Source organism: Halictus rubicundus, chromosome 4 (assembly GCF_050948215.1).
Source record: "Halictus rubicundus isolate RS-2024b chromosome 4, iyHalRubi1_principal, whole genome shotgun sequence".
NCBI lineage: Eukaryota > Metazoa > Arthropoda > Insecta > Hymenoptera > Halictidae > Halictus > Halictus rubicundus.
Genome location: NC_135152.1, coordinates 4,212,897 through 4,228,381, shown reverse-complemented (window position 1 = coordinate 4,228,381; position 15,485 = coordinate 4,212,897). Strand labels below are relative to the sequence as shown.

General features: G+C 40.1%; 1 protein-coding gene and 1 long non-coding RNA gene across 3 annotated transcripts; one reads left to right on the top strand and one right to left on the bottom strand.

Annotated features, from left to right (window-relative positions):
* Positions 1-819: 819 nt before the first annotated feature.
* Positions 820-8,819, bottom strand: Bond (elongation of very long chain fatty acid james bond protein). 2 transcript variants are annotated; one of them, XM_076786396.1, is made up of 7 exons: positions 8,669-8,819; positions 5,428-5,523; positions 4,897-5,087; positions 4,342-4,437; positions 4,188-4,244; positions 3,775-4,017; positions 820-3,511 (listed from the first exon to the last, which is right to left on the bottom strand). In XM_076786396.1, the coding sequence occupies exons 2-7, from the start codon at positions 5,486-5,488 to the stop codon at positions 3,353-3,355; spliced, it is 807 nt and encodes a 268-aa protein (XP_076642511.1). In that variant the 5' UTR covers positions 5,489-5,523; positions 8,669-8,819; the 3' UTR covers positions 820-3,352. The 2 variants fall into 2 exon arrangements, with proteins under 2 accessions (XP_076642511.1, XP_076642512.1); XM_076786397.1 differs by lacking the exon at positions 8,669-8,819 and adding an exon at positions 8,518-8,541.
* Positions 8,820-8,984: 165 nt separating this feature from the next.
* Positions 8,985-9,972, top strand: LOC143353237 (uncharacterized). Its single transcript, XR_013082092.1, has 2 exons — positions 8,985-9,165; positions 9,484-9,972. It is a non-coding gene; the product is annotated as an uncharacterized LOC143353237 (long non-coding RNA).
* The last annotated feature ends 5,513 nt before the right edge of the window (positions 9,973-15,485 follow it).

The following is a 15,485-nucleotide window of genomic DNA, read 5'->3' as shown; positions in this document are numbered from 1 at the left end:
TTATTAAAACTTAAGATAATCTACACAAAACACGAAGAAAAAAATTCGAAGAACAAAGTGATTAAAAAATATCGATTTTATACTTTTTGGTTACAAACAACAGTTATTAGTGTCCAAATTTTCCAAATCCCTTGGAAAATTATTATTTAATGTTACACAATAATTTTCTTTCCATCCAAGTGTTAATACGATGTTGGCACACGTTTTCTAAGCCAAAAGTATAGAAAGTCGGCCATCTTATCGCGAGAGCCGCTGTCCTACAATCCACAATGGCTACTGATTATCGAAATTCCTCTATACTAATATTCTCATACTAATTGAAACAACGCCCGTCTTTAATAAAGCAAAAGTTTCCTTTTGCAGATGTTGACATCTTGTCGCAAATGCTGCTACTCTACGATTCAATATGGCCGCTGATTATCCAAATCACTCCTACAATCCTTATCTTTTGAATTGATTTACAACAATGTCTCTTACCAACAAAATAAATGCCCTCTTTCAGAAATTAGAAAAAATCCAACAGTAATTAATAATTGAACATTATAGGATTGAACTTGATGGCCTATCCGCCATTTTTTTTTGCACCGTCGCTTATCAAAACACTTAAAATTCCCCTCATCAATCAAATTAATTTGCACCAATGTCCCTTTCCAATGAAATGAACTGTAATTACATGTTAAATAAATAAATGAAACCGCGATTAATTATTGAATATTGTAGGAATGAATATACGATTTCGAAGGTGATGGCTCAGGTGCGATTTCTCTGGCAGCGGGAAGCGGAACGGTAGGGGCACGAAATTCAGGACTCGTCCACGTTTAATAAATAATGTTATCTGTATTTACATACCTACACCGTGTTTCATTAATTACATAAAGTATGTAAATGGTTCGCACGTGTCTCGGGTGACGGCAGCCGTTTCTCTCGTCGGTCGTCAATCGCGCCTACACGAATAAAATCATTTCGTCGATTCGCTCGAAAACATCACGAGCTACAATTCCCGAACAAAATCATTGGTTTCTCGGACGAATCGACGAGAAAAAACTCCAATCGATTTCACTCTCAAATCTCTCTCTCTCTCTCTCTCTCTCTCTCTCTCTCTCTCTCTCTCTCTCTCTTTCTCTAGTTACACGAATAAAAAACGGTTTGGTCGATTCGCTCGAAAACAGAATTTACCATTTCTCAAAACAAAGATCGTCGGTTCACGAGCGAATCGACTGGACGAAGTCCGATCGACACTTCCATTAGGCACAGCCTGAGTCGATTATCACTTCTACAATAATTGGGGAATCAATCACCTCGCACCCGTCGAACAGTAACTTGAAAATCATTCCCTAGCGAATTATTGTCGCGTGGTTACACGTTTTGCTCGGGAGACCGCGAGTCTCGTAAAAATATGCGCGTCATTGCTCGGTTTACAATTTCGGTGACATAAGCTAAAAGATCCCGTTCCTCCGTCGGACAACCGCGCTGAAATTCAAATTAAAAACCGTACAAAAGAGACGGCCTGTCGGCTCCGATGTGCCGGAGACCACCGGACAAATGAGAAAAATGTAGGTCCGGCGAACGTGCTCTTTGTTCGCGCGATTCTGCTGCCGCAACCGAACTGTCGGTCTTTCGCGATTACTATTGCCAGACTGCAGACTTATTTACGGTGAATACGGATCCCTGGAGTACCAGGAAACCTGCACATTAATAGAAAAAGCACCAATCTTATTTCATTTGTAACCCGAGAAATATTTTAGTCGAAAGAAACGTCCTCCACTTTCGATTTTTGTAAAATTGACTGTGAAAGCGGAGTTACAAAATTGCTGTCGCTGCGGAACTGAGATTTTCGACAATGTCTTCGAAGAATTTGATTAAAATTTACCTGGGAGCGGTTACTTAATTGTTAATTAATTGTAAGAGATAAAGACTTAATTGTTAAGAGATTTCGCTAAAGTCACCGTTCAAAATGTAAATCAGCTTTTGATGATCGCTAGCCTCGCGTGTCAGTAATCGGAGATTTCGTTAATGAATAACTCTATCGGGCACGAATGAATGAATAGCAATTCATCAGCCGTAATCGAGGCAGCAGGTCAAAGCATAAGTTGGCCGACGTGCAAAAACCAGTTACCGTTCCTGCGTGGCAACATGTAAAGCTCGGTGCATATTTGTTTCCACGTCTCGTTACCATTAACTATCTGATTCAATTGAAAACAAAATTTACTTCCAAACCAGTATTTCAATTCTACTCGATAAATCGGAATGAATCGGTTGAAAACGTTCAAACTTGAATTATTCAAAAAAATAAAGTGACTCACAGAAGTGTTCATACTGATTTTCTGAAGCAGTTCACTTGTTCAGTACATAGTTGGTGACATAGGTACCGTTATTAGACTGCAGATTTGATGCATTTATAACAAAAAATGAACAAAAAGTAAAAGCATTCTCGAGCATTCTCGACTCGTTGAAATAATTAAGAAAATAAATAAATAGTTTTGTCGCGGCGACAAATGTGGACATAGCTTAAGAGTTGCTGATTCCTCTGTGTCTCTGCGAGCCGGGTTCTTTTTGGGTCACAGCCAACTCGGGCCAGAAGAGCCTCGGGCGATGTGGGTTCGGTCTAAGCTCACCGGTGTTTGCGTTTTTCCCCACCCAAACAGTAAAAGATGAATCGCAGACGCATCTCTAGTCCCATTGGCCTAGATTACCGTCAGGCCCGTTAACTTCTCAGATTTCTTCTCTCGTGAGACCATGCTATATCTGATAAAAACATTTTCGATCGGACTGCGAATAACATTGTAATCTCTACTGGTCACGATTCGTGGTTCACCCTGTGTAACTCTTTCTTAATATTCATCGTGCTTTAAAAACAAGTGAAATCAATGTAGCCACATCAATGAGTACCCTCACTGTAATTGGGTCCCTTGATTTATCCTCTGCTGAACTGTTTCAATATTTTGTGCAGGAGGAACATTTATTAAAACATTTTAATAGTGAAGCTGAGCAACGAAAAATTGCTGGTAGCGATCGCGTCGATGACGCTGAAGACACTCCTCGGCAGCTGTCCCGCCTGCGCTCCCTTCAGCGTAACAGAAAATTGTAGAACCATCGTAACAGCTCGGTTGGAAGATTAATTCTTCACCAGAGAAACGAGCGTCCCCGTCGTCTCTTAATTGATACTGTCTTGGAGCGTGTTGCCGAACGCAGTAATCCGTGATCCGTGCTAGCATAACTGTCGTCCCGAGCGAACGAAACGTAAAGCCGGTATCTCCACCACTTCTGTAATGTTTCAATACAACGCCAATTACACCGTCATCGCTTTGTCTTCCTGTTGGCTGATTCGTGTTGGTGCGGGTCCGACGAAAAGTTAAACGCTCTTCGGCTTGTAGGATTTCCTGTAGAAGTCGCCGAACAGGTAGAGGAAGATCACCATGTTCGTCATCATGAAGTACGTGAGGGCCTTCGGCACTTTGCAGTCCATCATTAGGATTACCATCAGGTAGCTGAGCACTATAGCGAACTGAGTCTGTACAATGCAGATCGAATATGCGTTAGCAATGGAGATCATGGTTTTTTACGTGTGTTATTGAGGATACATGTATACACGTGTTTACGCGCAACTAATATAGCCGTACTTCAATGAATGTACTTCTTTATTTAAGGATGGACGGGTACTGGCGTAAACGGAGTATACGCGTATCGAAGTACACGCAGGGATCTATAGTTTGCAGACTTGTCGATCGAGTATTGGCCCAAGAAGTAATTAACAGTAATTAAAAATTCTCTTACCAGCTGGATCCACGTGATGTACTTCTTCCACCACAGGTATTTCTTGTATTGCGGCCCTAACGCAGCAATTAAATAATATGCGTACATGATGACGTGCACAAACGAGTTAACTAGGCCAAGAAGGATACACTGTTCACCGGGTAGGAACCTGACATAAATCCACGCAATTATGGCTGTCGTCGAATGATGATATACGTGGAGGAAAGTGATCTGATTTTGCTTCTTTCGGAGAACGAAGAAGACCTACGCAGGGGAAGATCGATTTAAAGAAAGAATTACGTCTTACGTTTAATTATATTAACAATAACATTGTTTAAGGACCGGTCATTTTGACCGCGTACGGTAGTCGGTAGGTTTAGTGTTAATCGATTTAGAAAATTATTGATCATGATGACATCAATACTGCCACTCACCGTATCGAGAAGTTCACTCATTTTCGCCATAAAGTACCACCAGGCGCTCGTTGATATCTGTTTCGACAGAAATCGGTTCGTGTTAATTGCAGATCATTCCTTGTCGAATGACTACTAAAAAACTGGTTTGCCGTTTATCGGACGATCACCTTACCGCGGATTGCAAATCCATGTCTATCGCCGATTGGCTCACTTTTGATATACTGCACCTCGGCGAGAAAATTACGCCTAACATACGAGCGTTCGCGGGCTGAAAGCAACATTTTATTAATTATTATTATTATCAGGTTTGATTTTACTATTTTAACTTTTTGAAGCTGTATTCTTATTGTATCGAAGTTCAGTTTCCACCGTTGCAATGCTTAAGCTCTACACTCTACGTCTACTGTTTCAATTTTTGAGCAATTATCTATCGCAATTATTAAACTCTACTATCACCGGTTTTAGTCTGCTACTTCTTTTTTAGTGATTTCACATTTTAACATTCTTATAATTAGCAGTTTCATATTTTAAGATTTCAACTTGCTCGTATGTTAATATTTCAACATTTCAATATTTTAATATTCCGATACTTTAACGTTCACTAAAGTGACAAAATTACATCGTTAATTTAAAAATTCATTGCGATGCAAATGAAATTAAAATATACTCAAATAAATGCACCTTCGCATTTGAAACGTGGCGGAATACAAAAACGCACTATCTTTACCTTAAATGTGAGCCATACGCTAAAGATGACTTGGAAAGCATTATATGCGATCAAAAGTCCGTTTAATTGGTAAGCTGGTCTCTTCTCCATCATCCTCGGTCCAACTTTCAAAACGAACGCCAAATACGTCCCAACGATGCATAACATAGGTCCAGGGGACGCCATCAATGGCCACGAAGGCACCTTAATTTCTGAAAAATCAGTCATTTATCACCTACTTTTGCATATTCCTTTACAATACAAAATATTTTTCTCGTCGTGGAAAAAAGGTTTCCGTTATATTTGCATTTTCAAACTTGTAGTTGTTTAAAGTTTAAAGACTCCTACGTCGAGTCGGCTATCATTATTCTTTTATCTGTATTGAAATCATAGAAAATTTACATTTGTTACCACGGCCATTAGTGGTCACACAAGCAATAATTTCTCGTCATGGACAATAGATTATAGTAACAGGTTCTTTAGGAACGATTACGTTGAAAAGCGTGAAATGCAAAAAAAGATTCGCGTCGTCTGGTCTCCTTTAGCAATTACCTTTGTTGATCTCCTCGATCTCGTTGTAATTGTTGACCATCATGTGAATTAGACTCGTCATCTTGGCGGTCTATTAGACACTTGTACAAATGAATTCTGCAACAAAAATATCATTGTCATTATTGACTATTATCGTGGTAAATATACAGTTTAACGTGAACACCTCCGATTCGAATGACTTTGAAATACGTTGTCAAGGGCATTTATCAAAACAACTTTTTCCTATGCGCAGTAATATTCGGACACTTTTAAAAGGACGATAACTTTTTAAAAATAGAACCATACGACTGAAACTTTTTTCAGAACAATTAGATTACTACAAGACGCGAAGAAAATTTTGAAAAAATTGCAATTGGTCGGAATTACAGAGAAAATTCTAAAAGTTGAATATTACAACTTTTTCATATGGGCCTGTATTGAAAATTGAATCTCTGTCTCTTCAACTCTTTTTTCGCCAATAGAATCTGGAACCTGTTAAAATGATTGAAGAAAGAAAGAAATTGCAGAAAATGTTTATTTTGCATAGAGTTTCGCAGTTTATTTACACTGTTCAACACCAAATAAATTTTACAATACCTGTTGGGTGATTCTTATAGACTTTGTCATTCTAAAACCAAATCCGAAAGCAGAATTGCTCTATCACGCAACGTTTTCGAAAAATATTGGTTTTTGTAAAAATTCATGATTTTGATAAAAAATGACGTGTTAGGCAAAAGCTAAACATGCGAGATTTTTATGTACTTCCCAACAGTTGTAAATGGTTGTTAATGTTTGAAAACGAGCCGACGCGGGTACATTATACGCTCTATTTTTGTATTTATGTGAAAAATCCTTTATCTAGGAGGAATTTACTATACAGGAATGCATTCTACAGACATTTCTGGTAAAGAAACCATTCACGAAAAGTATTTGGTTCCCTTAGTATATGAGCAGGTTAAGAAAATGTTCATTGATAGCTTGTGCGCGACGTGTTCGCGTCTGACGGCCATTGCACCTTTTCTCGACTCGCCAGGGCCGTCGCTATGCGTAGTCGACGTTGGTGCCACTCAAATGTGTTTTTACTTACTATGCTTAATTGTATACATTTTTTTTTTGTCTTTTTGAGTGTCAAGCATTACACAAAATTATAAAAATACGAGTTGTATTCACATTTCATTGTGGAAATGCTGAATAAAGAAAACGTGATAGAGCAATTCTGCTTTCGGATTTGGTTTTAGAATCACAACGTTTATAAGAATCGCCCAATAGGTATTGAAAAACACGAAATAAAGTTTTATTTTGTTGGACAGTGTTATCGGTCTATGAATATTTACGCGACTAGGAGGGATTATTAAAATTTATCGTGATTTTACTAGAATTACTGAAGAGAATTGGAATGATCTATCCTGTATCACTTTAAACGGAGCATGTGATGCGCGTTTCGTTTCAAGTGTGTCACCCGTACAAAGACAACAGAAAATTTGCGAAAGCGTGGTCGAACACGTTGCACAAAACGGAAACGGGGACGAGTCGCGTGCGAACGCAGAAATGGAGCAACAATCTATGAAATCGTTCTCAATCGGTGAAACGAAATCGATTACGGAACGAATTATGCAAGCGCTGGGAAAAAAAACCGTGAGGTGTTCAGCATTGTAAGACGAATAATTAGTTTTTTTCATTAGGTGACAGGGGTTAGCGGTCACTCAAGGTATCAATCATTTTTTTATTGAGATTACAACTCGTTACGATGTGAAGAATAAAAAATCGCTTTTGAACGATACACGTTACTTATCTGCTTCTAATATGTCTATTTGTATCTATCCGTTTTGTAGAATTGTGCTGGAACGTATCTTTACGTTTTTCTTTACTTTGGAAAAAAGTTAATTATTTCTAAGTAATCAACATTTTGTTCCATATATTCAGATACGCAACTGATATGATATGTCTATCACCGACTAGATAATTAGCATTAACAGCGCAAAAGTTGCGTGATCGATTGCTACCAATTAACACGCTGACAATTGTTTCAAACTGCTAACCAACCAAGACCGATCGGAATTAACTTTCCAATATTTCAAAACAACGTCTGGCTCTACATTGCAATGGCTTTTCGTTGCATTATGTTCGCGAGGTGTTGCTGACCATGCGACTTTCGATTACATTTGCAAGACGTTGCACTCTTCCTAGCATTCCATTCTACTCGCATGTTTAAAATTGTCAATAATTAAATATCAATCAATACGTTCAGTATTTCAAACAAATTAAAGCAGAACTTCACATTAAAGTATGCGAATTGTAAAGCATCGCGTTCTATTACACTCGAATGTTTGAAGTGATGAATACTTAAAAAAAAAAAACAGTACTTTATATTTTTATAAATTTTATCAATAATTAAGCATGGATCAACTAATTTTATTCAACGACTATCGGTGTAATAATACTAATCTTTTTAATCGTTTGCTAAGTGAAACAAGAAACGAACAAGAAACAATTAATCTTGTCAATTGGAATCTATAGATTGCATTGTATCCCACATTCAAACATCGGTAAGTCGAGGAACGTAGAAAATCATGACACCTCTATTCTATTGAAGCAAAGCGCAGTGTTCAATTGCATTAATCAATCGCTTCAAACGATCGCTAAATGGGCAAGGGTCAATAAATCATGTTTAAGATCAATTCCATCGTGCAACATTACAGAAAATCAAGTCGAAACGTTGAGAGTAAAGGAGCATGGAAAACGATTACACTAATATATCAAAGAGAATGATCACACCAGAATTTGAAACACTCTGAGCACACGTTCGCGTCAACGTGCAACCATTCCACTACATTCATCGATTACTTGGAACGATCATTGAACGGACAAGGGTCAATAAATCTCGTTTAAAATCTATTTTATTTCAAACGTCAAACGTAAAGGAACGTGGAGAGCGATTACACCAACATTTTAAACAATCTAAGCACACATTTCTGTCAAGATGCAACCGTTCCATTGATCAATTACTCCGGCCGATCAGCGAACGGACAAGCGTCGATCAATCTCGTATAAAATAAATGTGAAACGAACTCCGAAGAACCGTGGCGAAACGTCAAAAGCGAAATAACCTACAAAATCGCAACAACGACGATTACGGAAAATCGGAAACCCGACTATCCCGTTGCACTTCTCGATAATGAAACGTGACCGAATTCGCTCGATGCTCCCGATCAAGACTTAAAAGAACCGAATCCGAACGGAGCCGCGTTCGAAACTCGCTCACCTTATTTCCGGCCGCGTCTCGACCAGTCTGCAGCTAGGTCACCGAAGAAGTGTTATCCAGGAGAGGTGAATGGTGGTGAAGGAGCAACAGCTAACCAAAAACTGATCATCCAACGTCGAAAGTCGCGTTGAAGAGGACCAAAACCCCGATGTCTCACGGTTCGACCCCACCACCGTTATGTTTGCTAGCTCGCCGTTAAATCATCACTTCCGCTAGCCGACTGGGGGTCAGCTCGGTGACAGAGGAAGGGGTGAAGATGCAGGACAGTGTCGTGGAGCGTTCTACGATCTCAAGGTCGCGGTCCCGACACTTCGACGTGATTTACCGAAGACTGCACACACGGGTCAACGGCGCACAAAACAACTGCTTTCAACTCAGCGAGCTCGACTAACCTAGACTTCCGGGAGCTTTCGGAGACCTTCGAAGACCTTGAACAGTCCTTTATCCTCGAATTTGGCGGCGAGAGGTCGAGGGGAGGTGTGATTGAAGTCGTCCAGGTTGCAAAAGGGACTTCAGTAATGGAGGCACACTGCGTTCTCGTTGACCGTTGATGGAACTCTGGCAAATTGAAGGCCGGTTCGGAGAAACGGTAGCCTTTAAGTGGACCAACGGATGAAAGTCTAGGAGTCCAGTTATCGGGTATCAACGCACCACTTGTTTATTTTGCATTCGGACCTGCGCCTGCCTCGCACAACGTCTCCTCGCGGACGATTAAGGTCGCCGTCGAGCCACCGAGTAACGCGCGACAACGATCGAGCCGAGATTACTGTGTTGTATACGCAGAAATTGCAGAAAGTGTAACGCGCGATCGACAGATTGCATCGTTTCGACGATTCGTCGAAAGGCGAACACGGTTCGGGAGATTCGTCGGGGCGACGGAATATTTGCTGGCGATGCAGGCGGACGACGTGTTTGCGAAATTCGTAGACGGCCGGCTTGTTTAACCGGAATAAAGACCGAGCCGGCTTGTCCGACCCGTTAACCTCTCGCCAGAGTTAAAACAATGTCGACACGGGCCCCGTGGAACCTGGAGGAGGAACGACACGGAGCCAGAATGGATTCTGGAGGTGGCGATGTTGACTTGGAGGAGGTAATCAGCAGACTAGATACTCTAAATAATCAGGTTGCGCGAGACACGAGCCAAGTAAAATCATCTTGCTCCATTGGAAATTTGCTAGAGATAAAACTAATATAGCGAGGTCCTTAAATTTTTGTTTTGTTAGTGAATGGCTGTGTTTAGTTGTCAATGTTTAATTTGTACGGTGCAATCACTCAGGAAGAATTTGGCTTCGCTCTTCCGATTCGGAAGATGAAATGAGTCTTTCGTAATTTTCAAAAAAAAAAAAACATGTTAATAGGAATGCTTGTACTAGCTTTAAATTGCACACATATTTGTATATGCATATGTATTTTTTTTAGGCTATTCGCTCAGCAAAATGACGGAGCCGGAGTCCATAAAAAGTCACGTGGCTGAAAAAATTGGAGCTGATACGTAATGGAAATTCGATCATTTTTTATGGTAATATCAGAATATTAATGAAAAACTGTCGAGTCGCCTGTTATTGTGCAAATCTTAAGCTATAAGAATGTATTTTTTAATTTACGTTTCTGAGCATAATGGCGGAGCTGAAGTTCACGATGGACTGAACTGCTTGGAAAGTTAGAACTGAAGAGAGTTGGAAATTCGGAATGATTTTTTTTTTTTTTGTGGCAAACCTGACAAGTTAATACGAAAATTTTAATAAGCCATTCGTTGCGCGTGCCTTAAGGTATTTTAGTTTTTTCTTCCCGACAAGATTGCGGAATTGGAGTCATTTAAAGCGTAACCTGAACCTGGAACAACGATGCTGCTTTTGTCAATTTATGTTGAAAAAATCAGCACGTTCACGGAAAATCTTTTACTAGCTCATTATTAGACTTATTTTAAACTATGCGAAAGTAAAATTTTTTTCCTCGACAAAATGGCGCAGCTGTGGAGTTATCGAAGGGTTACACCACTTGGAAAATTAGATCCTTGGTAATTTTTTTGGGAAAGCTGATTAATATAAAATCTTTAATTAGCTCATGCGCATCTTGAACTATAGGAACGTATTTTTTAAATTTTCTTTGCCCAACAAAATGGCAAAGTGGAGCCAAATGGGTTTCTCGAGGAGTTAGACGATTGCAGGTATTTTAACCGATTTATTTTAGAAGCTAATGCGAAGTATTTTACTGGCTATTCGTCAAGACACACAACTGTAACATTTAAGTGTCGTCCCTCTGCAAAATAACGGCGCTGTGGACACGAATAGGGTGTGTCCTGAGGCCGTAAAACTCGCAAGGAAACCAGCTTAACGGAAAAACAAATTATTTTTCTACTATTTGCGACGCGGCGTGAGACGAACTGACGCGCGTTCGTTTTTTCGCGCAAACTGTTTTAAACGGCAAAAAATGTAGAATAATATCGCGTAGACCGAGGCACAGTTACACAGGGCAGTAAAGCGTCAAGTAGGACGAGAGCGAGGCTGGAAGCAAAAGTTTGCTCGCCTCGGTGTTCCCAGGTCAGGTTTAATAGCTAAGAATTACCGAGCCTTAAATCAATGATTTTTCAACTCGGCTCGGCCTAAGATCGACGATCGCACGATTTTCCAGGGGGTTTCTTCGGCAGCCCCATAACTCGGCTGAAATCTGTGGGCTGGTTTTTAGCGATGGCTGCCGGCGTATTTGTTGCCAAGTAAGTCAACGGGATGCCTCGGAAAGGTTTCACGAACACACGGCGCTGGGTTGAAATGGACGTTTTTCTGGTCGGCTTGTTCCTCCACGCCCGAGTCGCCGGAGAATGGTGAACGAGCGGTGAGATGCTCGAGCATGCGAATGAAAGGTGAACCTGCACCATAATTCCGTGATGATCGACTTCATTACTCGGATGCGTTCGGTCGCGAACGACAGCTTTGCGGTACCCGCCAAAATGATGGGTTCCACTATAATATTTCCGACACTAGGACTACGCGACATAGCGAACGTTTATGCGAAATAAAAATTGTATCAACCACAAGTTACGTCACACAGTGCGGACCAGCGGGGCATGTCTCACTACACGTGTATATCACGATGTACGATAAATTCCCTTGGCAAAACTGCATATTAGGAAGAAATTGAAATTATTAATCATTTAACAATCATTTTTATGCATAAATATTGTTAATTTTTTTTTGTGAATAATTACCATTACATGTATATTCACTCTTTGCACTCGAAGCTATTTTAACATCAAAACGAAACATTTCTTCCAACCTAGAATATTTCCCTTCTATATATTTTTTTTTTCATGTTATACATACGAAAATGGTGCAACTTACTCGTACAATACTGAAGTGTTTAGTAATTTATGAAATACAAACAAATTTAATAATGAAAAAAATATTTTGAATAATGATACAGCAATTTTTAGTGGCGCCTTACATTCGAGTACTAAGGGTTAATAACCAAGTTTAGAGAAGTGCCCAAAAATGGGCCATTTGTCCGCACTGTGCGTGGGTGACAGTTTTTGGAAGAACGATCTCCATAAGCTGGGTGCGTCTCTTTCATTTTGATCCAGTATCGCGACAGTTCGAAGCGAATTCTGATTGGGTCGCGTTTAAATGAAAAACACACACCAACGATACGTTGCCCGGCCGTGTGTGTATCACTTTTGCGTTTCTGCGGTTCCGCTGACATTTCCGATACGATCGATAGGATAGACCGCGGGGACAATTGTGATTAAATGCACGTGAATCAACCGACCGATTGGACGTTTCGATATGCAGCCGCATGCACCGCTACGGGACAAATTAATTGCGTTTGTTGCCCATTGGCGCACGATTGCGAGGCTTCTCTGCTTAAACGGTTGATTTAGCCGATTTACCAGTCGGGATCGTGATTTTTTCTCTTCGGGATGGATGAACTCGCAACGATTGCACTTCGCATACACTCACGTCGACTTTTGGACTATCCGTTGTCATTAAGTAAGCTTTGATATGTTTAAAACTCTCGTAACTGTGAGCCAAAATCTCTCAAAGCCCGTCTTCTGAAAGGGTTTAATGTAGTCGATTTTTCAATTGAGTTCACGATTTTTTCCCACGAGAATGGACGGAGTTACAATAAGGAAACTTTGCATACATTTATACCGATCTTTTAGCTATTTATACCCATTAATTAAACTTTGATATGTTTAAAATTCTCGTAACTGTTAGCCAAAATGTCTCAAAGTCCGTCTATTGAAAGGGTTTAATGTAGTCGATTTTTCAATCGAGTTCACGATTTTTTCCCACGAGAATGGACGGAGTTGCAATAAGGAAACTTTGCATACATTTACACCGATCTTTTAGCTATTTATTCCTATTAATTAAATTTTGATATGTTGAAAACTCACCTAGCTAAAATAACTACAAGCCCAGCTACCTGAAGAGTTCAATTCAGTCGATTTTCCAGTCGAGTTCGCGATTTTTTTCTGGAGAACGGAAGAAGTTATAACAATGAAACTCTGCACACACCTACCTTAATCTTTCGGCTGTTCAAATCCAACAATTAAAGTTTAAAATGTGGTAAACAGTCATATTTATGAAACGAGAACCTGTGACGTTGGCTGAACATTCTCATTGGCTTTTGCATTCTTGGTAATGTCGCTGTTATCCCTACCATCGCTATAAATTACCATACCTTTTTACAATACAGGCCAATTATGCGAGTATTCGATCTCTGCGTGTCTAAAGCCATTTAAGTGACAGAACGGACAAAGGTTTAAATATATTTACTTTATTTCAAACATTTGGCGACCACCTTTGCCAGTGACCATAAACAACAGATGCGGGATTTCCTACCCCCGCGAAGCATAGCTCCGCCTTCCTATCTTCGGAAAGGTAACGCCTTTCCGAAGATCAGGATATAAAGGGAGGAAATCCAGAAAATCTACTTCTTGTACCTCTTGCACTTCTCGCGCTTCGTGTCTACGTACTTTGTCTGTCGGCCTCATTGTACATTGAACACGCGATTAAATAAACTGACTCTGTTTTGTGGTAACATAACCACACCCAGGTATTGTTATACCTTGAGAATACATTAACAATCGAGTTCATTATTTATACGAATACATTATTTATAATATTGGAAAACAATAATCTGTCATTCCTATGAACACGAATTAAAAATCGTACGTCAATGCTTATTGACTCGTTACGAAGAGAAGACTGGAATCTTCGATACCAGGTTATTTCGAGAAGCAAGAAAAATTTTTCGAAGTCTGCGGAGACGTCGAAATCTGAAAAATTGTCAAACAAGAAAAACCAACTTCAATCGATTATACTTCACTGATAAAAGCAGTATGATTAAGTTAATCCTATATTCAATTAACAATTCACAATTCATTGACCAATTTGTTTTAATAATCGTTGTCCCCTTGATGAAAACGTCGGATGCAAATAATTAAGTGATCCATCAAAAATTGCTGGAATTAAGCCCTGTATTTATGAACTCATTATTAGCAGATCTTTATGCAAAATAGAGATTTTGTGCATCAGTTTCAAGATACAGGGGCTAAATGGAAACTTATTTCTCCCACTAATCACTTCATTATGTTAAAAGTAATATATCAAAAAGTGTTCCAAAAAATGTACTTCTTTAATAGGGGCGATCCCTGAGGTCATTTGAAGTAACTTTCTCCTGTTCGAAAATGTTCTCCGCGGCTTTGTTAAAGAATTATTAACGAAAAACACGGGCCAATCAGAGCACAGGTTCCGCTGAGCGTGGTGTTGGCATTGGCCAAGCCGACATCCGTCCGCAGTAGCCGCGCTCCGATTGGCCCGTGCTTTTCGATAATAACTCGTCGTCAAATTCGAGAAGAACATTTTCGCAAAGGAAAAAGTTACTTCAAATGATCTCAGGAATTGCTCCTTTCAAGGGAGTACATTTTTGTGATTCCATAAAACAATCCATTATATTTTTTTAATTTTTTGATTTTCGAATTGGAGTTTGGTTCCCCGGGCTCCGGGGCATAAGCATCTTGACGGGCAACAAACCACGCCCCCTTTCAATGGTTCAGTCTATGACAATATTCTCCCCGCTGACGTCACATTGCCCTCAGCTATGCCCGCGGGCATCGGGGAGCGCCCTCGCCCGTCGTAACGCTTACGGAACGGGACTAAACAGTTTATTTACAGTGAGTGACTTTATTTTTAAGGAAATGATCAAGTTGCCGAATACAACGCGGGTTTTCGTCGATGTGTTAATGAGCAGCCGCGGTTAATGGCGATTGCATTATTGAGCAGGTGAACTAAACAGTTATGAAACGAACAGATGGCTTTTGTTTCGGAATTATTTCCTGTCGTGAATTTGGAATCGCAAGAATATTTTTCGAAAAGTCCTGCAGATAACGTTTGAAACGTGACCTACTAGAAAGTTCCATAAGTGTTTTCGGCCCGTGTTTATAGATGTTTCGAAGCGATTGGAGGAGGAAGCTGCGCTAGAACGGGACCAGAAGTGAAAATGAAATTCCTGGTGCCCACGGAAGTATCATAACGGCACCTGCCGCACAAACTATTGTCCATTCTGTCTATGTGGATTGCCTTTCGCTGAGCCCACCCGTTAAAATGCTAGCGAAGTAGGTCATTTCTTTTACCGAACACCTCTTAACCCGCCTATGCCCGATCGAGTATGTCAATCTCCCTCTGGTCAAGATCCCCGGTAAATGTGAATCACTATGAACAACTGTTCTCTTTATTCAGGCGAATTGCAGTGAATTCGCGATATATGTCAGCAACACGGATCTTGATGTCGTTTATTCTCCAGGAGTCACTCTGTTCCT

What these genes read in the sequence shown, in the direction of transcription:
- Bond (XM_076786396.1), bottom strand. Translation starts at nt 5,488, where the DNA reads ATGACGAGTCTAATTCACATGATGGTCAACAATTACAACGAGATCGAG. An exon ending in GCGTATGGCTCACATTTAAG is followed by an intron (nt 4,438 to 4,896) that starts GTAAAGATAGTG and finishes TGTTGCTTTCAG; the next exon opens with CCCGCGAACGCTCGTATGTT. An exon ending in TGAGTGAACTTCTCGATACG is followed by an intron (nt 4,018 to 4,187) that starts GTGAGTGGCAGT and finishes TCCCCTGCGTAG; the next exon opens with GTCTTCTTCGTTCTCCGAAA.